The sequence below is a fragment of the Aquila chrysaetos genome, chromosome 16, assembly GCF_900496995.4.
Source record: "Aquila chrysaetos chrysaetos chromosome 16, bAquChr1.4, whole genome shotgun sequence".
In the NCBI taxonomy this organism is placed as follows: domain Eukaryota; kingdom Metazoa; phylum Chordata; class Aves; order Accipitriformes; family Accipitridae; genus Aquila; species Aquila chrysaetos.
The window spans coordinates 25,819,003-25,842,612 of NC_044019.1; the positions used below are offsets into that span (position 1 = coordinate 25,819,003).

The window sequence follows — 23,610 nt, forward strand, 5'->3', positions numbered from 1 at the left end:
CCTTAAGCAGCCATTTTCTGTCTTCCTTTGTTCTCTCCGCCAATTTTAGTCTCTTCCTGGACAATGGGGTCCCAATGAGTCCTGCCCATTTCCCCTTTTCCCAGTCCACTCCCGCTCCCATGCAGCGTCACGCCACAAACTCAGCCTTCTCCCGCTGCCGTCGGCATCTCCATCAGGCAGGTTCCTTCCCTAATCTGCCCGTGTTTTGCAAGGGAGAACAGGGGTGGAAACGGACAATAAAGTAAAACAGACACAAAAGACACTAAAACACAGTGAAGGATCTCCTTATCTTCAGTAAAGAACTCAAATTACTCATGGGAATGGTAAGGAAAGTAGCACTTAATCACAGGCCGAAGCATAACTAAACAGACCCAGAGGCACTGGGGAGCTTAACTGCACAAATACGCGCCAGAAGATAAAAGAAATTACCAGGGGTCTGCACGTTTAAACTTCGCAAAGCTATACAAAATTGGAAATGGAGACTTGATTGCCATCTGAAGCGAGAGGTGAGTATAACAATAATCCACCTAAAACCTGTTGCTTTCTATGGCTGTCTGTCTTCTGCTGTATTTATCAGAAGAATAACCTGCTTTTGGCGTTTTTCTAAGGTGACCAAAAAGTAATAATCAAATGAACAACAGCTTTGATGAGTTTCAAAAGCAGCAGTCTCTTTCCCTCTGGCTTTTAAGCAAAATATTTCAAACGGGACTTTCAGAGGTAGTTCTGCTTCTCTTATCTTAAAGATAGACTGAGGTAATTTGCTTGGCAGTTTGCCCCTGCACTTTGTACAAAAAGAGTATTTCAGAGTACTTCAACCTCACTGCGCTCTGCCCATCACTGCAATCTCAACTGCTTCCTGCTTTAAGTCCCCTCCAGCCCATGTGTCAGCTGAAATATACATATTAACTTAGATACGGACAAGCATGTCACCCACCCATTTTAAATTTGGAGCCAAAAATGACTCATCTTGTATATTTGAAACAAACACTCCAGACGTTTGAGAAGAAACTTGAATTTGGTTTTGAGAGAATCCCCACAAATCTACCCTTTGGAAATTTCCATCCTGGAATATCTCCCTTGCTGCTTGTTTCCCCTACAGCTGGAACTTCTACCACTGGAGCTTGCCAATCATCCTGCTCTGTTTTCACAAAAATACACAGGACTCAGTGGAAATTGAAAAAAAAAAAAAATCGCACCAAACAGCAAAACAGTTCAGGACAAAGAAAAGGTAAAGAAAAGAAAGGTCTGCTGGATAGATTAGTATAGAAATATCATTATCTGATTCCTTTAACACTTGCGAATGAAATTTCTGCAAACCATAAACTACTCATTGCATACAGAATACAGATCAAAGCAAACCCATGAAGAAGAAGAAAAACGGTCTATCACTATTACTTAGTCAAGTTTGTTTGCATCTGCTTCTGTAAAGCACATGGGACTAGAAAAACCAGAACTAGTTCACGTGGACTAGACTGGTTAGCCAAACTGGCTAGCTGGAGTACAAATGAAGAATCACTGCACATTCCCTAGCTTGCATCTATCCTGCCAGAAAAATCGGGCTGTCATACGTAGGTACTATTCACCCCAAAAGATAGCGGGTGTCTGCTTCTGTCCCTTTGCACTAGCCTCTTCGGGTTGACCACTGCGGGATTCTGCATGCAGTCCCCATCAACCCTTCTTAGTTCATTTATGACGTGAGGCAAGAGGGTCTGCTGAACAGAACAAAATGAAAAAAAAGCAGGAAATTTTGTCCACAGTGAATGATGGGAGAGGAGAAAAAGGGCCAAAATAACTACAGGCAGGTCTGGATTTAAGACAAAATGTTGAGTAGAAATACTTCACAGTTGATCCAGAACACATCATGAAGCACAGCCAGACTCAACCCCAGGCAGCACATGCTCTAGGCTGACAGGGCTCTAAGCTGACTTTAGGGATCCAAAGCTACAAAACCAGCTCTGGGATGAACTTTGTAGACTCTACTGAGGAATGTGGTCTGAATAGGAATAATAATGGGAATTTCACAGAAAGAAGGAACGGAAACACAAGAAGGAATTAATTCCCACCACACACACTAGATCTGCAGGCATTTTTTGATAATTAAAGAGTAATTTTTTGAAGACTGTACATAACTGCACTCAGTGTGGTATCATCAAAATCTGGCAGCACGGTAAGTGCCCTACTCAGGTATGCTTAAACTAGCGCTGTGGGATATTTGTGCTGCGGAACCAAAAATTCCACCTTGGCACTGGAAAGGACCTAAAGGACCTAAAATGGATGAACTGCAGTACTGCAGAGCGTGTACACTGAAATTCATCCACCTACACAAGTGGGAATGTCATCTCAGAGGCAAAAGTCTAAATGGAATTGCGGTTGTTCCAAAGTCTAGCGGGATTTGTTCAGCTGATCGTTATCCAGCTAATCTGTTACCCAGAAGAGGTGCAGCTGCTATCTCTGACATCAATTTGAGTTTCTACTTCACATTTACGTCCTCCATAACCTTCAAAATCTTGGAGCGAGAAGATATCGTGTGAAGGAGGGCAAGCTTAGCTGGGCAGCTGCGATTCCAGGAATCTAAAACCCAGCTCGGCGTGGAAACAAGTTTAAGAGCGTGGGTACGGAGAGACAGCTCAAAGCGATGGACAATAAAAAACCGCAGCAAGAAGAGAAAAGAATTTTCCAGCATCCCCGTAGTTTTCTTTAATAACTACAAATGGAGATTTTAGGATTTCAAAAATCTTGGAGAAGAAAATGCCTTTTTGGCTCCATGTTGTTGGGGAAGGGGGCTTGTCTCTAGCATAGTAGGGCCATAATCAGTGATTGCAGATCCTTAGCATCTGCACTGCATAAATCCCTAAAAAAAGCCTATGTCTAAGTGGCACGCACCTATCAAAGCAGGATTTTTTTAACACTGGAAGGATATGACACATGAAGTCCCAAATTATTTCAACATTTAGGAGTCATCCAAATTCCAGTTTTGAATCATTAACTTCCCTTCACACTAAAACTGCACTATTGAAAAAGACATGGTCTCAAGCAACCCAAGAGAGACTTCAACGTTTATTCCCATTTGGAAGCAATCACAATCTTCTCCTTCCTCCTAGATGAGGATCTGCCAGTGAAGTAAACAAAGTTATTTGCAGTTGACCTAGCAGGTCTTGGCAACTTGCGCAGAAACACTGGCTTGTTTGCTTACAGCACTCTTCATTTTAAGTGATTCTGTGTTCTCTCCTGTTCAGTTTCCTCCTCCTTCCTCAGCACAGTTAAGGAGTGACTAAGAACAGAAATTGAATTTATTGTTTAATTCAAGTCTTTTAACTTCATTTTATATAAAAAAAAATGTTCCTTCCCTCCCCCTCTCTAGCTGTCACTCTTTTCCTTCAATGCTAGTGGTGGAGCCAGTAAACGTTCATATGTTGGCAGCAAACATTACTGGTCTCTTCTTGGCTTCCGTATGATTTAATATGTTAATTCCTAGAGAGTGTAAAAGAAAGGAAGGAATGCAAAATCAGTGAAGCCATGGGATAACCTATATCCCGCTGAGTCTGACTTGTGATATGGCGGGAGAGCAACGAACATCAATCATGCGGTCCCTTCCCCAGCGTGAACAACACTACACTGCCAACTTAGCACACCCAGACAGTCTTCTCATCAACTAATCTGCTATTTTTCCTAGATTTTGTGTTGCATCAAGACAGGCAAATCATGTGAAATTTGTTATATGTTCACAATATTTACATATCATGTCAAGGTTGAAATTGGCTTTTCCAACAGACTCGGTTGCATTTTCTTTTTAACCATTTCCTGGTAAACAAACTTTCTGCTGTCAGAAGTTTTAGCTCATACTTTCTTTTCTTGACATGAGAATTCTTCTGATTATACCTGAGCTATTGAGGCATATAATGCAGGCAGTACTTGGGCTGACTATATTAAAGCTTCTTTTTGGAGGAAAATATTTGTTATTAGTGTTCTAACCCAGCTTAAGAATACACCACAGAAAGACAGATAACCTTCAGCCTCCTCTTCTCCCACGAGTTGTGGCATATTCAGGTTAGAACAACATGTACTAAATATCTGCTACTTTGCTTTCCACGCTTAACAAACCACCTCAAAATTAGTGAAATTACATTTCAAACACACATTTTTAAGTGGCTTCTAAGGTCTCATAGACTAGGAGGAGGTAGGAGGCTTCCTTTTGAGGACAGCAAGGAATTCTTCAAGCTATTTTCCAAATTGTCAAAATGTAATTTTAAATTGGAATTTTTAATAACAGTTTTAAAAAAAATAGCTTTAATTTTATAGTAATTTTATAAAAGTTCTTATATTTTTGTAATTTTTTTTAACGCAATGTACGTATATAAAACCTGTGTACACGATGGTTTCACCAGAAAGTTCATCCACAGTGGTTATCTGGCATGCATTTCACAAACATCATTTACCATCAATAAGGGAAAGTATGTTTCAGCTAAGACTTCAAGTCACGATCGTAAAGCGTGTGGTGCTGGGTACTGGATTTGTGACTGAACCAGTGCTGGTAAGGCACCAGCGTTTTGGGTATTGCTGAGCAACACTTGCACACCGTCAAGGTTTTCGCTTTTTCCCACACTGCCTTGCCCCTGTGTGCAGGCTGGGGGCAGGCGAGAAGCTGGGAGAGGACACAACCTGGACAGCTGACCTCAGCTGACCGAAGGGATATCAGGTGCCATATGACATCACGCTCAGAAATAAAAATTGAGCTGGGTGGTGGGTGTTGGGGAGGTAGCTATTGCTCGGAAACTGGCTGGGCATCTGTTTACTTGTGGGAGGTGGTGAGTGATCGCCTTTGCATCGCTTGCTTTGGTTTTTTCTTCCTCTTTCCTTCACTCATTAGACTCTTTATCTTGACCCGTGTGTTTTTGCACTTTTGTTCTTCCTATTCTCTGCCCTATCCTGCTAGGAGCAAGCGAGGAGCCATGTGGTGCTTAGCTGCCGGCCAGGATGAGCCCCACACCTCCACATCCTTTCTTGCCTTCCTTGTTTGAGCTACAGGACTCCTTCAGAGGAAGAAAACATGGCTTTAAAACATACAGGCAATTAAGTTATCCACACACAAGTAACAGCACATGCGTGATTTGATGCTATAACCTTCTCCTCAAAACTAAGTTTGCAAAGAGACGTAGTCACCAAATCCAACTTGAAGTCTCGCCTGATGCCACACATTCAATTATTTGTCCTGCGAAGCACTGAAGGAGATGTCATGTAATATATTAAAAGTTTGCCTTAGCAGCTACCGAACCCAATTGCTTTTCCAGCATATTTAAATGAAAATAAGTGAAAGCTGGTGCTGAGGATGACAGAAATCTGTTTGATCTCTTAATAAGACAACAGTTAAACAGCTGCTGAGCCAACAGGTACCATACATCCTGACAGATATCATGCATCGGCATAAAAAAAAATATAGTATGCTGAGTCATGTTTGGGTTTCAGAAAAATTCTGGTGCTCTTCAAAAGCAGAGTGATTAAATTAGTGGTCAAAATGTGTTTTTGTTTTGGTTCAAAACATTCGGATTTTATTGTTTTGTGCATTTGGAAACAAACTTTAAAAACAATAATCTTTCTTTAAAAAAGAAAAGAAAGCAGGATATTTCTTCAGGTATAGAATAATTAAAGAATGAGGAAATAAATTTCTCCCTCAAAAGGCAAACAACCACCAGCAGTCCACTTTAAATATCTGATCAATGTGCCAATTATAGAACTTAGACGAGAAATTTCTGGGTTTTAACAGAAAGAAACAAAGAAGTGACTGAAGTCTAATTCGGTCTCATTGATTATTGTTACAAGTCAGCTGTGTGGAGATTAGCTATCTATGTTACCTACCTTTCGTGCTGAGATGGGGGGGGGAAAGGAAGTAAAGACTGTCAAAATTTAAATTATCCATATTAATCTTCCATTACACTCCATGTTCTAGTTACAATCACAAGTAGTAATTCAGGTTCCTCATTTAAAATGAAACTTTAAACAACCGATTGACTCACCTTCTGCTGACAGCCCCTGTATGTTAATTCCTTTAGCAGCCAAGAAACTCAGGCATGCATCTATGTTTTCAATCTGTTCAAGAACAAACAAACAAGGGAGACACAAAAAGAAAATGCATTGTAATAATGGTTTACTTTCATCTCCCGCCACCCTTTATCGCACTCGTCTTTGTATCACATAAAAAGTCTCTTTGCTTATTACGTGGAAACCATAATATGAAATGTCCTCAGTTACTAAGGTCCTAAATTGACTATTACGTGAATCAGGACTTGCCGTTATTTGCACTTGCATGAAGCAAGTTAGTTAATACTCTAACCACAAACAGCGATCACTACGTATCTTACTAAAGGGTCAAGGATGTTATACCAGCATTTTTAACCTACAATAAGTATAACAAACATGAAACCGAAAATAAACGCAGAGGCCGCACTTGCTTCAGAAGGCAGATTGCCACTTGCTCTTAAGTTGACAGCTGGCAAAAGTTTCCAGCCACAAACGCAGTCAAATATAAAAACTGTAACTGGAAACCCCAGCTGGAATCCAAAACATGTTCACTCGCGACATTCTCCACGTGTCAGAAATGACAGGCAACTCCGGTCGCTCACTGCGGGTCAAATCCAGCCCTTCAGAGAGATGGTACAACGGCAATAAATTGCATGGGATAAAATTGATTTTGACCAGCTAGGGTCTTCCGCACAACAGGTCTGACTACAGCTGCTATACGCAGACTGGACTGAAATCCTACCTAACAAAGTCAACTCCAAAAAGGTTGGACAAGTTAGGCGTTTTTCCCACTGTATCTCAACATCAGAATAGAGATCTTGCAGTAGCCTCACATTGACTTTCCCACCAAGCTACCACTGAAGCTCTGCTGTCATATTCAGAAGATGCAGAGATGCCAGCCTCCCCAGACCAAATCACTTCTAGGCAAAAGCCTAAGCTTAGACACCTCGAGAGGCTGCAAGGAAAAACATTTTAGGAAATACCGTGTTTCGTGTTCGGTTACACATTAGACTTCTGGATAACCATTGAGCAATTTTTTATTTCATCATGGTAATGAGTGATAAAATAGGGTCTCCACGTTTGAACATCTTGCAAACATTAATTTATTAATTCCCAAAACATCGCAACCAAACACTGCTTCCACGTTATAGATAAGGAAGGAGATAGACACCAAGCCCCACACTTGCTCTCGCATAACTACCTTTCTTCTGTGAAGTTTGGAGACACCAAAAGGGAACATGAAAGATGTAGCTTCCCTGTCGGCTCCTGCCTGCCCTTGAAAAAATATACAAGGGAGGGCTGTGTGGCGTTCCGGAGGCTGAGCTCCCAGCACCTGACCTGTGCTTCCCATCCTTCTCAGAGTAATAAAAAAAGTACAAGGGAAGCTGCCAGAAAACCTCCAGCATGGATTTCTCTCAAGGCACCGGCAACTATTGTCTATAAATCTAACGATAAAACCATTCTCTTCTATCAGTGAAAAAAGTTCTTGGTGTTATCTGTGATTTCAACAATTATGAACACTGATATACTCAAAACGTTTATCAACCTCATACTTTGAGATACACTATATCAAAGTACACAAGATATATCATATACTTTTGGTATACTATATACTTCCAGACAGATACCAAAGAATACATTTCCTGTAATGTTCAGACTGTAAAGCTTGTAGCAGGGTCCAGTTCAAAGGTTCATATATCCACAATTCGATATGATACGACAGTCATTCTCTACCCATTTCCTTCCTCAGTGCTCAACAACCCTTTCAAGTTTTCAGCACGGCTCTTTTATTGAGGTGATTTGGGACTTTGCCGGAAAGCCAAGGTTCACCTTTTCAAGAATAAACACCACATAAAAGCATCAATCCACTTCTACTACCTACACTTAACAAGCTGCATCATTCCAAGAACACTTCATCTTGCACAGCTGTGGGTAGATGCCTCCTCTCCTAATAAGGAGGATTCCTCAGGTTAGGGAGTAAAAATAAGCAATACCTCATCCCCGCTCCAGATTTGCAGTTGTAGAAACTCAAAGTAGCTCTTTCAGTCCTGCTGTGCTTCGCTTCCCAGGTCGCTCATCTCTGCCTAAACTCTCTTTTAGGACAGAGCGACTACAGGATTAAGATTTACTCTTGGGTAGCAAGTTCCTCATTTGTGCCCTCATTCTTGGCGCTACGTAGTACTCCTTGCTGACTTCCTAACCTCACGCTCATTGCCGATCCGATTCAGATTCAAGGAGCCCCCTTTAAAATCACTACCACTTCTTCCCTGGGCCAAAGCCCCAGGTTTTTTTCACTGAGCATTTTAGCCACTTCATTAAGACATACCGCTCCCACCCCCAGACTGATGGATGACCCCCCCATCACAGCACTAATGCTTGAGCTGTTTATTTAAACCTCAAGTTGAGTGACCTGGACCTTGCTGCCATATAAAAGGACTGTCGGGCTACCTTGCACACCAGTTGTAATGCCTGGCTAAAGGCTGTGAGAAACAGGGGCTTTTTGGTGCTATACTGGTATGGAAAAAGAACGAAGAAAAAAAAAAAAAAAAGAGTAATACAAAATGCAGAAAAAAGATACAGGATGTGGACTGTCAAAAGTCTATGGTGCATTACAGTCAAGAACGCATAAGAATCAAAACATTATAGAAACAGGAAAATATCCTATTTCAGTACTTAAAACCAGGCACAATGAAATAAAGTGCTAATATAACAGAGGCCTGCAAAAGCAAACCTATTCGGTTCAGAAAATAAAACACTACGATAAGATCTTACTGGGATGTACAGCATTGCACGTACAAGGAATTTGCTAAAAAAATATAACTGAAGGATGAAAACACATCAATGATTCTGTCAGCATTTACACAGTGTCTGTGATAATAACAACGTAACATGGCAGAATGACATAAATGGGAGTAATTTGTTGATTCTGAAGGAAAAATAGAGCCCGAAAAGGAGAAGAGAAAGGAATTTGGGGAAATTCAAGAACAAAGTGAAACACAGAATGCAGGTCTATAGCCAAAATGATTAAAATTTAGCATTGGTAGGAATTCACGGTGCTTCCCACTCAATGACTGGCTGGTGGCCCACATCAAAGTGATTTGTGACTGCTACCCAGCCCCAGGGGAAACGGGCTCACACTCACTTGGCACTCTGGAGTCTCGTAAGAGGCAAAAGCCCTGAATGCTCGACCAGGGAGCTGTCTTCTACCCCGCCGAGGTGCCGAGAATGAAAACAGTGATGTTGGGATGCACGAGGGAAGCAATCGCTCATTTTTCCTATTGTAAAAACCGAAGATAAGAAAGCTACTGAAACCTTCGTATGTCAAATAGCTTAAGCTGTGAATACTATTTTGTGGCTGCTGGCCTGAGTGAAGAACCCTGAGCTTAGCTGATTTAGTCTAATGCGTCAGAAATGGTGTTGCTTGTTTAAAAAGAAGCGTTTCCGACAGTGTAACATTTAATGAATTTCATCTATAAAAGCTCTGAAGGAGGATTCTGACTCTAGCCCCTGCTGTATTAACATAAGAACTAACTATTTATAATCTGCAAATATTGTTTAATGGAGAAAGAACCCCCAGTGCATACAGGGTTGGAGATAGCAAGCTATTCTGACGTAGTAGCATGGTAATTAGACCATTTAGATGTGTGTACCTAGGATAGAAGTGAAGTTCCTGGATAGATCTAAACTAAACAAAAACCTAATGACCCTGCGTCATGGTGACTTTCAACACAAAGTACAGCCGCCTCCTTGAAATTACAGTATTCAGCAGCAAATTCACACCGAGACTCTACGGGCCCTTTCTTGGCCAAGTCCACGTATTGCTTAAACCTTTTAAGCAGATGTGAAAAGACTGGATTTGCCAAAGGGGAGCGTGTATTTTCTTTTTCACTGTGAGCTACAATTGTTTTTTGGCTGACAATTCTGATTTCTCATTCCTATTGCCAGCAACGTTTAACACAGCAGAAGCAAAGCAGGAAAGATGGCAGTTGGATGCTCTCATTTCCCGCCTACCCAAAATAGGGGAAAGCTGTGCAAAAGGAGAAGGAAAACCAAGGACAGACATCCACAGTGATTATTTTACTCGGACACATTACCGGGAGCGTCCAAAACGCTTGCCTTGCCTTGATAGACTTCCTGGCCAAAAGCATCAAATGAATTCGCAATTTTGAACCATTGCATATAAACTGTTTCAGATATAGTCAAGTCAACTATCAAAGGGCATTATCAGTCCCACACCCCATACGATGATAGGTATTTATTTTGAAATGTCCCTAAATGCCAACCAAGGACTGCTGAAGCCCATACCAGAGGGGCTGCCTGCCTCCAGGAGCTCCTCCTCCGTTCTTATAATTATATTATATGAAAAATAAACCCCCGCAGAATTAAACTTCTGTTCAGACATAACATATCAAGTATCACAACTCCCCTTCTCATATTCACAGAAGCAAAAAGCACGTTTCAGTCAGCTACCTGAAAACTTCCTTTTAACACGACTCTCTGGGTGGCATTTGCTACCTGGCAAGATGGGAACGGAAGGCATCGTGGCTAAGAAACATTGCACGTGCGTAACTGTCAAACACCAGACCACCAGCAGCTGCTTTGTTACACCAGTAAGACCGTCAGCCTCTTGCTGGGAAAGCAGGATTAAAAGCTAGTGGTCATACATATTTCCTGATTTCTAAATACGTCTGTGAAGGACAGCATTGCATATCGTTGTTTTCATTCCCACCAGACCTGCACACTCCTCGTTCCTTCCTAGCTTCTACACATACAAAACTCAAGTACACACAAATTTAACAGCTTCATTGAATTCCTATGTGTGGATCAGAAAACATTTATTTAATTCTCAGCCTACTATTACTTTTCCAGCTATATTACTCAGATTCCCCTCCATCCACATACGTACCTTACAGCAATTACGCATTTCCAACAACACCAGCCACCAGACCCACACAAGTTTTTGCGCTTGTCATATAATAGCAATTTCAATTTCTATTCTTGTCAGTGCTAGAAAGAAAAGGAGCTAGGAAACATGCCCTGGCCTGTATGAGCAGAATAGGACACACCAGAAAAAAAACAAACCCAAAACAAATATCCTCAGCCTGTAAATGGAAACGCATATGTGGGCACCAATATGTTGAAAGTTGACTATAATAGACAAAGACTTGAATATGGAAACTGTCTACAGCCAAAGCTGCACATCCAGCCCTGCCAAGTCAAATACACAGGGTAAATTGTAACTAGTGCTGCCCTTGGGACAGATACAGATGTTTTTCTCAAACAAAAATCGGAATTAAACTTACTGTAGGTTCCTTCACTTAGAAACCATGGGAAGTTTCTCACGTTATGATGCAAGACCTCTGCTGCCAACTTTTACAGTGATAGCTGTGGTGTTTTTATAAGCTTGTCCAGAAAACCCACTACTTTTAGACTGAAACCAGTGCTTTGCATTTAACTTGAGGCTCCACGTTATGGACAGTATATTAGTTTTCAAAGTAGGTGTGAAAAAGAAGATTAAAAAATTTCGCATGAAATCAAAGTTCCACAAAGACTTATGCAATATTCCAGCAGACTTCACATACAATGTAGAAACAAGGAAAGAGCCTAACACAAGCTGTTTTCAGCAAGCTGTTTCTTAAGGCAAAATGTATTCCTTGTAGTATTTTCAGATCAAGCTTTTACACTCAATATTTTTATATCATAAAGTTTAGGAAGAGCTTTAAAATCTTAAGTCATGACATTGACAACCCTTAAAAGCCTGGAGGAGTTTTGGGGGAGGGGGTTCTTCCCTCAAATAATGTCTCATTTGCACTATTTCCTAATCGTAATTATACATAAGAAATACCAAGGCAAAATTGCAAATCCCATTTTCCCCAGAAGACTATAAATACTACCTATTATTGCTTTGTTTAAATTACATCTTCATTAGTAGTTGTCCCAATCAAAGTTTATCTTTATTTTTTTAAAAAAATAATATGTTGCTCCAAGTATGCATATGCTGCTCCTGACTATTTGGATAAAAATGTGTCTCAAAATTAAGGCTCAGGTTTTTGACAGAACTTGGTGGATATCTTAGAAATGAAATAACAAATGTAACATAAGGGCAAACGAAGCTAATAGATATTCTGAAGCCAGGTTGTGACAAATGTAGCCACAGAAACAAAAAACTATGATCACAGGTACACTGTTTTCACATCTATGTGAAGAGTTGACCCTCTCTGCTACAACTGCATTATTTTGGTTTTTTTTTAAAGAAAAGGACAGTTTGGGCACTAACCTAAGGCTGGAGAACTAGCCTGAGCCTCATCTCTTGCATCCCCTTCTCTGTGACCCTGGGTAAAACCTTAGCTTTCCTGTGCCTCAGCTTTTCCTCTGGAAATAATGGGACAAACAGCATTTCTCTACTTTACAGTATGCCGTGAATATTCAATATTGACTCACAACATGCTGAATATAAACAGAAACGGGGGCAGTAAGCACCACAGAGAAAGCTCCCATTCACGATGGCCAAGATTTCTAATCGTATTAAAGAGCATCCAAAGGGCATTCTTGTATCGTGAATGGTTTCAGGCAATCCTGTGTGACTCTCAAGGCTTGTCAAAGCTAATCTGGTCTGCGAGAGGCAGATGGAAGGGTTGTAGAAATTTTCCTAATTTATTTTGAAATTCAGCTTTTCAGGGTTTTTTCAGGTTTGTTTATTCAAAACTGAAACTTTCCTATGGAGGAAAAAAAAAAAAAAAAAGGTAAAAGGGCAATTACTCTGAAAAATATCCCTGGAGATATTATTTTTGGATCAGCTTTTCAGGATCAGGCCTTAAATATGTTTGAAAAGTTGAAGTGGATAATTTGTGCATAATTTGAAATCTTGACACATCCTAAATTACAGTTTGTTAAGCAACAACAAGTTCAACTTTGAAAACCAATATCAACAGAGTATCCTGCCTCTGGAGAATCATTAATTTAGGATATACATGAAACTCTTTGCTGGTCTCAGCAGACACTCAACTGGATTTTAGTACATACCACACTAACTGTACATTATTGGCACTAAATCTCTGCTTATGTATAACGGAAGACAGGAACAGATGGGGAAAAACCATGGCTGTGCTCAGTTCACGATAGGTTCACGATATCTAGTGAAGATGGACTTCTTCCCAAAACATGCTTGAATTGTACATAAAACAGTATTTTTAAGAGAGCATAAACATTTAACAGGAAGGACTGACACTAAAACCGCTCAATGCAGTAAGCGCTGACTCTTGAACGCTGTTGTATTTCCTCAAATACTAGCTCAAGCGTTGAAGGCTCTGTATATCATTAAATTGAATATGCAGTGGGAATTTAACAACACTCATGTAGAAAGAACTACGCAGAACATTTTATCACAAACAGCTTTTAACTCAGAAAAAAGTTTCGTATGAATAGTGCTGCACTCTATTAAATGATTAACTATAAAAGTAAAACAACCTACCAATCAAAAATTTATTTTAAGTACTGTAAGTAAACTACAGATTCTCAATTATTCCAAGTGAGATGACGGTACACCAGCAGATGATCTGGTCTCGTTTATTCAAATACACACAAGTAAAGAAGCAGTAACGGTCATCTCATGGCTGTGCCACGTGAAGGACCTCTTGCAATATAGTCCTTGACAGTTGTTCGTTCCTAAAAAAGATACTGGGAAGGGAGCTACCGCTGCAGCCCGTTCCCAGGCGCAGCGTACCCGCTCCGTCTCGGCTGACGTGCGTACTTGTGTCTCGAAGCCTGAGGGTCACAGCTTCACCTGTTCCCGACGGATTTATCCTGGTGGCTGGAGGGACACCAACATGTACATGGCTCCTCCTTCCTTGCACCTGGATCCTGGATAACATCTCCTACTGAAAAATTCTCCTGCATAATTGCTCAGGACAAGCACAACAGTACTGTTTAAATATATAAAAATAATCCCACATAAAAAACAAGAGAACAAAATTTTCTGGATACATATTACCTTCACAGAGTAATTAATTAAAATAGCCATTATCACATAGCTACAGCGTATAAGCAATGGCTGGAAATCAAAGATTTACGACAAGACACATGGACAAAAAGTTTATTTCTCTGAGCTGCATAATCCTTTGTAAAAGCTATGATCTGTTTCAAAAATTTAAGAGTGAAGAGCTTAGTACTATGTATCCTATAAAAAGAAACAAAGACCTAGACACCAGAAGAAATTGCCAAACAGCTTTAACTCTTACATCACAAACCTGACAGAGAAATTTGTCATATCCTTGTTCAATATACAGTTTCACTCTACAAACAGTTAAACAGTGCAGCAGACAGTGAGGTTTCTGTTGAGAAAGCAAAGCAACAATACACAACTCGGAAACAGAATTAAACTACGTAAGCATGAGCAGATACCTTTTGTTATCAACCTAAGCTTTAAACTCAGGTTGCTGTGATTTTGCTGCCATTTTGGAAGACTACAAAGTTTTCTTCGTAGCCAGGGCTCAGAAAAAAAATTAATTTCCCAGAAAGGAGAAGAATAATTGAATTATTACTTCCACCTGTCCTCGAATCAACTCAACCTTTTTTCCTTAGTTAGAAAAGCCTCAGATAACATTAAACCTGAATAAAACCCATAACTTATCCCTGACAGACTCCACACAAAATTTAGCCTGAGCACAATTTTTGCTCATCGTACCAAACTCAACACCAACAGAATCTCGGTGAAGTTAATCCAATCCGCTGCACCTCGTATGGCCTCACCGAGAATGCGGTTTCATACGTTGCATATGCCCTAACACGCAGGCACAGGAAGTTAAAGACTGTCATCCATGATTTTCCATTTTTCCCCATTTATGCAAAACACAGCAAGAAGCTATGTGTTTGCAGAGTATTGCATGAAAGGTATATTTATGTAATAATTTTACATAAATAACAGGCATGGCAAAAAAGAATTATTTTTCTAGACTTTGGTGCAGGTGTAAATATGTAAGCGAAAGATATGGAGATCTCCACATGCTTACGTGGAATGACCCTGGCCTGTTAACGCATTTGCTGTTTCATGTATTTAGTCCACATGGAGGGTAGAACCATAGGTATTTAAAAAGTGTTAATTCAGCTTAAATTAACAGTGAAATAAATGATCAAATAGAATCTAATTCTGTCTTTATATTTAAGCTCACATCTTCCAGTTTTTCCACAGAAATTACTTTTAAAGTCCGTTCTCTTTTGCTCTTTATCGAACCTCACGGTGATGTCCAAGTTCTTGCATCGCTGTATAGGGCAAAGAATTGGAGCACACCGTCGGGGACCACGAAGACGATCCCGTATGGAAACGACAGGCTGTCAGCAGCAGCATCTCCCAAAGGCACCGCATACCCAACGGGCAGAACAGCGTGCACATACCGCCTTATCTCTTACCTCCTCCCACAGAAGAGTTTTGGAAGCCTTTCCCTCCAGAAATTAAACAAATATCCGTTTAGTGACACTTTATTATGCCTCGTGGCAGAGAGATGTATATATTGGCTTTTCCCAATCCAGCCTAGCTCTATTTATCATCTTATTTTCTATGTAGGATGATGGCAGGGGTGAGAGGGCGGCTTGTGGTTTTATTTAGACTGCAAGCTCTGCAACACAGAAACCAATGATCCTACCACGCCTGTCCCACTGATAACAATACACAAATGGTAAGAATAATAGCGTAACAACAGTCTGGATCTCTGGAAAAAAAATAGAGACAGTAAAATGAATCTTACCTAGGAGCAAGTCATTATAAAGCGAGGAAGAAGGACATCTAAGTACAAGCAACCTGGCAGATCACCTCTGTAGTAAATCATTCTTGTCTACATGACAACACGGGTTCATACATGATCAACAGAAACCCAGGAAGCTTAGAGAAAATGCTTTAAACATTCCTAAACTCAATATCTGGCCAAGTGCCTCCACAGGCGGTTGAAGGAGCTAAGCCGGTGTCTGCCACCGGCCAGTCTGGCCCAGCTCCGGATAACGTCCTCCCCTCCAGCTAACCTTCAGCTGCGAGGAAACATACCACGGGTTAGGGCCAAAAGATACCCGTTTGTTACTACAGATTAAATTTCTAAACATATACTGACAGTAAGATACAAACTCCCCGAGCAAAGCAGGGGGAAAGCCCACCAGAAGATGGAAAAGTTCCCTTCACTACATTGCTCAGAACAACCTTGGAGTAGGATTACTTGAAACTACATGGCTATATTTAACCACCGGGATACGTTTCCAAAAAACCTACGCTAGGAATTCGCGGAGGAAAAACATGCTTGTGATGCTTTTGATCTTTCTGGCGGAGCTGCTCCCCTGAATTAGCAGCACATGCCCAGGCAGCAGAGTCCTCCTCGGCTTTGGGGAACGGGCAGCAGATCGACCAGACTTCAGCCCCACCAGCCTGGTGGGGTTTGGAGCAACAGCCTTGCAGATTTATTGCACCTAGCTATGGCAACATTTAGGCAACGCTGGGTGTATAAAAATGCTCAAAATGTTTAGGGGAGCGGGTTAAAGTGGATGCCTGCTCTTGAAGACCAAAGACAGAATTATTTTCTGTAAGAAAAATACAAACATCTAAGAATAGTTTAATTTTTTACTTTTTTTTTTTCCCGCCCAAATACAGCAGCCATTTTCAGCTATTTGTACAAAACACATCAGCTCACCCACTTAGCGGATATTACACACGCATAGTTAGCTGCTCAGGCGATGCAGATGCTTTCAGTTTGTATGACACCTGCCAACCAACTCATTAATACGTACCCAGCTATACCCTTTAAAAATATTGGCCATATCACACCAGCATTCGTATTTATCATTTCAATTCATTAAAGTGCTCTTCGAGACAAAGAACACAGAAATACCTATAGCATGTACCATACACACAAACCGTAACGAAGATTTCAATGTCTCATGCTTTTTTTGCCAGTAAAAAAAAAGATTCATAGAGCAGAGGGTGGAGCTGGCAAGGGTCCCACTCGGGAGGGAAGTGGACACCTGGCTTTAACAACCAAATTAAAACTCCCAGGGCTGCTCGCTTCAAACCCAGAGTCCCTACCAGGCTGGAGAATTTACACACAAACTGTTCTTTGACTTTGGGTGTCACGTACATTACAGAACAGCTCGTTTTCAGAATACAAGAAATCAGTCAAATATTAAAATAATAGTCAAATTGCTGTCACTGGAGTAAGGTTTCCTTGTAAAGGAAGTCATCATATTGAAAACCCGGCCTTCATCTCGACTTTCATAAAGTCCTTGGGAAGAAATGCAGGCTCTGACCCACGTTGCAGTACAAGATTCTTTATGTTTGCAAGACAAACAGTAGTAGAAAACCTGAGAAGTATTATTTTACTAGTACAGCTTGGTATCTGCATCAGAAAGAGATGATTCTTGAAAAACTTCTGGTCAACACACACAAAAAACCCTCCCTCCTTTTTTTGTTATTTGAGAACACAGATACTTATATACACAAAGTGATCATCCTTAAAAATAATAAAACCCAACCACAAACCCACATGAGAACCACAGTTATTTCCTCCTCTATTTATAGGCAGGAACTGTGGCGTTGGCTCAGCCTACATGCCTTTCTGTTGCTCCAAATTCTTGTATTGGTTGTCCCACAACTTCCCCAGGCTTAGCATGGAAAGATGAGAGTCTGCTGTGTCCACCGACAAGATTCCCCCATCCTCTTCCCTTCAGCACTGACGGCTTTGCTACCGCTTTACTCCTTCAGGCTTCAGTAACAAGGGTAACACACCATCCCTTTTCAGACTTACACACCTAACATTCTAGTTTTCTAGAGTATCATAATCCGTGATTATTTTTTTACTTTACTTTGAACCTTGGAAATCAAATTTATTTTCTCATTAGTTTCTTCTCCTACTTTTTTCTTAAGTACACATAGAGATAATGTCTTATGCCTTTCCAATGCCACATTCAGTATTTGTTACCTTTACATTCAAGGTGGCAAAGCCCCTCTACTTCTCCTAGAAAACACCTTGCTGCTACTTCTATTATTTCTTCTTCTAGTCCCATCTTCAGCCGTGTTTCAACTGTCGCCTGTGTCTGCCAACATATCCCTTCACTGGCAAGTATCTCCTCTCTTCCTTGTCTTCAAATCTACATTTTCAAAATTAACTTTCTTTACCTGTCTCTCTCCCCAGTCTCTTCTAGTCTAGCTGATATGGATCGTCTCTTTCCTTCACCTCGCTCTCCACTTTAATGCTTTGATCTTTCAAACATCTTGTGCTTTGCCTTTCTCTTGTATCATCTAATCTTTACCATGATCTCATCTGCTACGATTTATCACTTGCATATAACAGGTAACACAAAAACCTCCCTCCCTCCCCCTCCTTGCCCTGCTATGCAAAAAGGATATATTAATATACAAGATAATAAAATGCTCAGCTATCACACTGCACCAAAACATTGCTGTGAAACTTCCTTCAAAACCTGTGAGCATTTTACACACCGTATTTTCTCACAGACAGAACACAGCGCCTATAGAGCAAGATTTCTACAGGCTGCCCTTACAGCCAGACTCAATATATAACATATTGCATATAACAACTCGCTTAGGTACTCTATTTTTTATTTACTTGATCATTTTACAAATAAAAGTGGTATGAACCCTTTTATAATAGGTAACGTTCAGCATTTGCAAAGATACCCACATCAATAAGAATAATCCACGCTACCTAGAAGGGCAAGTACTAAATAGTATAATATATATATAGTCCTAATATAGTCCAGATCCTGCCGGATGCCAAATGTTGAGCTCTAATACCATCCCCAAAACAACAGGCAGATTGAAAAAAAAAAAAAAAAAAAAAGAAAAAAAAAAGAGAAAGAGAAAAAGAAAAAGATCTCTGTTCTTCTATAACCAAACAATATTAGCAGAGATAGCCCTACTCGGGTTTAGTGACCTCAGTCTTTTTTTCCGAAGCACGTAGGAGAGGAAACTGGTCTTGTTTTACCCTCTTTTGCCCAGTTATCAAGAACTATGCCAGTATTTTCTGGGGCTTCGTTCTAGAAACCCAAATGCAGTTGTGGTGACCATCTCCAAATCTTCTTGGTCCCAGAGCCTGTACTCCACACAACTACATCCTCTATTAACCACAGGATTCTCTGCACGCCAGCTGGAACTAACCAGCGCAGTTACAGGGTTTTGTTTAAAGAAGCATCTACAGTACAAAAATATAGAGGTTTGGAAAAAAAACCCCACCCTGAAACTGGTCTTATGCAGAGGACAAGTTATAGAATAGTCTATAATAGATGATATAAAAGCCAGCCAAATCTTATCTGGAGCAAAGGAAGACAGGGATACTCCCCACAGCAGCGAAACCCAGACGAGATGACGAGAGGGGATGGGTTCTCACCTAAGCGATTTTTCATAGAGCTGGGGGAGGGCGTCCTTGCCATGTCATTTCTGGCATTGGGACTAGGTTGATAAGCACTGATGGTCCCAAACGGTTCCGCAGTACTAAACTTAATTTGACAAGGCTTATTAGCACTGGCTTTGAGCCTGACAAACCCAAGCTGTCTCTAACGCTCAATTTGGGCAAATATGTACGATGCTCTCCAGCACTGTAGCAATGGGAACAACAACGCAAAGAGACCCGATCTGGCTCTGTGTTGAGCTCGCTAAGGTTTGGCGAGCTTTACTGGCTTAGGACTGTGCCACATGGAAGCAAATATACTTGCTTTCACACCCCCTTTCATGGGCTTGGAAGACAGAGATTTGCTCCAGCTTTCTAAGCTGATACATCTGGCTGGACACGAGCTGGCTTTTCACAATTCAGCTCACATGCGTCTCTCCTCACTGCATTGCGACTCTACAAACAAGACAACTGCCCACGGGGGGAAAGATGATGGTAAAAGGCTTCCCTCTAAGCTCTGTCGTATTTTTATTTAATGAGCAAAGTTAAATCTTCATTTATGGTACCTACCCCCCCTCCCCAATCTACTCATCTGTGGTGCCCGCCCTACAGACACTACAATATAGATATGGACACCTGTAACTAGAAGATACATTTGAAAAAATAAGACTAGATACAACCTGGCTGAGTGTTTGAACTGACCGGATAGCCTTGCCTCTGCCACCTCTCTGAACCAGAATTACCAAGCACCAGTTCCCACACTCTGGAGAACGGTTGTGAGCTGTAGTAAGAGGAAAGTGCTAAAACGCAACGGACGAAGACTGTCGTATCTTCAAAAGAAAAAAACAAAACAAAACATCAAACAAACAAAGAAACCTCCCCCCCCCCAAAAAAACCCAGAACACTGTAACATATGCATTTTTCCTAGAACACAGGGGACCCGGAGAAGGCTTGTCTCCTTAAACACTGCAAGCAATTGTGTGAACACCACCTCTATGAAGATACTTAAGTTCTTGCCTTAGTATCTTTATTGTAAGACGATAAAGAGCTCTGCAAGCATGCACACTTAATAAAAGCAGGCCATAAGCCTAATCCTTATTTTTCTCACGTGAAAAAAACCGCTGGGGATGCCTAGCTATGAGCGATGCACTAGGTCTCATGAACGGGGGACACAGCCCCACTCGCTCCGCTGTCCCGAATGAGCAACTGGAATAAAAGGAGAGCTTCAGGGGAGGAAGCGCAGAGCAAACACTTTTTTCCAGCCCTCTTCACAACTCCTGACACAGCACATGCCCCCTGCGTGCCTCCGGTTATAAACAGACCTGACTTCATTAAGCAACCTACAGCGTGCACGCGACTATCCAACAGAACGACGCTGTTCCTCCATTGAGAATAATGACTTAAAGTGACTTTTAGCTACAGTGTCCTGGAATTTGTTACAGACTCCAGTCCTGAATGAAATTCAGTTCTTATGATACACTTGAGGAACATTAAATTATAGTAATTGTGAAAACTTCCTCAATTATTTATACTCTAGACAGCTGCTGTGGCTACAGCAAGAATAGCAACCAACCTCTTCAAAGCAGTAAAAAGTAGCAATGATAAACCTTTTACATGGCTTGCTTCTTACAGGGCGCCTGCTCCATGGGTTTAAGCAAGATCGATAACTTCCAAGAAACAACAAAAAGCCAAAACGCAGTGTGGTTTCTGACTCAAGATGGCAAACTCTCATCAAATCTTTAATCTTTCATTTAACTCTGTGAGTGGTTGTGTTCAAGTTGCAGTTGTGGAGGTAGGGGCAGTTGGGAACAGAGTCACAAAAAAGAAAAATAGTAAAATAGCTTCACACGCAGAACAGATATTCGTGTATCAAAGCGAGCATTTGCAATGCAAAGGGGAGATTTTAGAATTTATATTGTAAAATGAGGGTTTTTTCAAGATACAGAAGGAAATAACCTTCTTTAAAGTAGCATAAATTTTAAACACTCCTCTCCTAGGATGCATTTTAAAAATCAGTTTCTTACTATTTCTGTTCTCAGTAAAGTTCTGCCTATAATTTTAGCTTCACCAATACTCATAGCAGACATACTCTTGAGGTACTACATGCTTTTAATTTTTGGTTCTTCAGTTTTAAATATTATATATAAGCAGGATACAGAACAACTTCTTCTACAAATTAAAAATTATCAGTCAAAACCAAGTTGCATACATAAAACTCCTTGAAGTTTGCAGTTTGAAATTTTTTCATTTAGTGCATTTTGCTCATTTATTTTGTTTCTTTTCAAAGGATATAGGAACACTTAATCCAACTTTAAAATAAATATCTAATTCCGCTTTTGCAACAGTACTGTCTATACAGAAACAACATTTTATTTTTTTACATTCCTGTTTAACAATGTGATATTTCAGAAGTGTAAAACACCAATGCAAGAATAATATCGATTGTAAGTATGTGATAAATGACAAGGTCTAATTCAACTACTGTGGAGTACAATGGGGCAAAACCTGTAATATTGATGTTCTTCAGATTATACCTTTGCTCTCACTACTGTGAAAAACTAATTAAAAATTGTTATTAAAAGTCTCAGACACTGAAGTCACACACTCTTGCTCGATACTCAACCACGTACACACAAACAACAGACCACTTTACTACTTACCATTTGAGACCTATTTTTTGGGCAGCCATTGATGTCTTCAATCTTTTCATTTGCTGAAAAGCAAAAAAGAGGAAATAAAGCAAAAAACTATACCAAGGATTTGTATTCCAATTATTACCAGAGCACTTGCTGCTAGCTAAATAAAGGGGTTTCAGATCGTAGTTGTCCAGTCAAAGTGAATGTGTGAAACACTGAGACCCATCAAAAAAAAAAAAAAAAAAAAAAAAAAGGCAGCTAGAGTTTTCTAGTGGGTCGTGCCTCCAGAGACAGCTGGGCGCAGAAAACAGCTGGTCTGACAATATCTTGTACAGTGACGGGTAACTCCTTTGAACTACAAAAAAGATTTAAATTACGGAAACTGAATCACTGCTAGGTGGAAAAGTGAACATTACATATGTATAGAGGTTTGCATGTCAATTGAATTGCTTGTAGAGTAAATATAGGTTCTAAATCTAGATAGGAAATTTATGATCAATAACTCTCATATTTTTATTATTAATTTTTTTAATAGCACAAATCACGAGACTACTTCTCAAGCTTCTTGTCCATAGCTTACACGCAACCCTACTTGCAGAAAAAGATATAGTTTCAATCTTCAAAGTCCCAAGTGAAATAATTAAGTTGTTGAGGTGGTTAAACGTTTGCCTTAGAGTCTTAGTTTGCTCAGTTTCACGTTTCAGTACTGGACCTTGAAATTCCTTTTTTGTGCTAGACTGAAGAACCAGTTATAATCACAGTTCAGTTTCCCACATCTTTTTCACTGTAATAAAGGTGGACGTTCACATCCCATTTGATGAATTGAACAGATTCGCCTCTCATCAATTCTTATATTAAAAGCTGTATTTTCTACCAGTCCCACGTTCTCAGGACGTCACTCAGAAATCCATCTCATTTCGTGTTGTTCTTCAGTTAGGAATATAGAATTTGGCACAATATTCCAACAGCAGTCATAACAACGGCAAACAAAGTAGTAACATAACTTCACTTTTGCCCGGTATTCCCCTTTTTACACATCGAGGTGTCCCAGTACACACCTTTATGCCACAGTAATACATTCAAGAATTGATGCTACTGTGAAAAAGACTGCAGCTAAATCCACCGTACTGTTCCCCAGAGTGGTCTATCAGCCTTTTACCTGTTAATTTTCCTCAAAAAAGAGTAGTTTTTCCCCAGTAGTCCTCTAGAACTCCTGAAATGTTACACGACATAATTAAAACCAATGGTAGCAAACCATAAAGCTTGTTACCTGGCTCTTTTTAAGCTCTTGTATGCAAACTACCTAGACTCACCTACTTGAAACTGCCTAAACTGTGCGTAACTTGTTCGCAAGATTCTGCTGCAATACAGCATTTGACTTTTTCTGAGGGTTTTTTTAGTATGCAAATACAGAACCAAAATATTTACTCAACACTTCTACACTTTGTAGGTATTGCTACAGGCTTGGAGTGCAAGCTTGGTTCTAGAGCTGTACACTAAAGGTTAACCTCATAAACCCTATAAACTTAACAAATACACTGTTCTGTAACATGGGAAAATTAATCGCGAACCAAGATAGA

At 40.3% G+C, this 23,610-nt stretch overlaps 1 protein-coding gene across 9 annotated transcripts in view; it reads right to left on the reverse strand.

The window, feature by feature from the left end:
* The window catches only part of NAV2 (neuron navigator 2), a 431,305-nt gene that overhangs the window by 139,276 nt on the left and 268,419 nt on the right, over positions 1-23,610 (reverse strand). For all 9 annotated transcript variants that reach the window (XM_030038642.1, XM_030038644.1, XM_030038641.1 and 6 more), the window contains 2 exons: positions 22,055-22,107; positions 6,012-6,084 (listed from right to left, as the gene is read on the reverse strand). In XM_030038642.1, the coding sequence (XP_029894502.1) occupies positions 6,012-6,084; positions 22,055-22,107 (126 nt within the window). The remainder of the gene's footprint in view (positions 1-6,011; positions 6,085-22,054; positions 22,108-23,610) is intronic.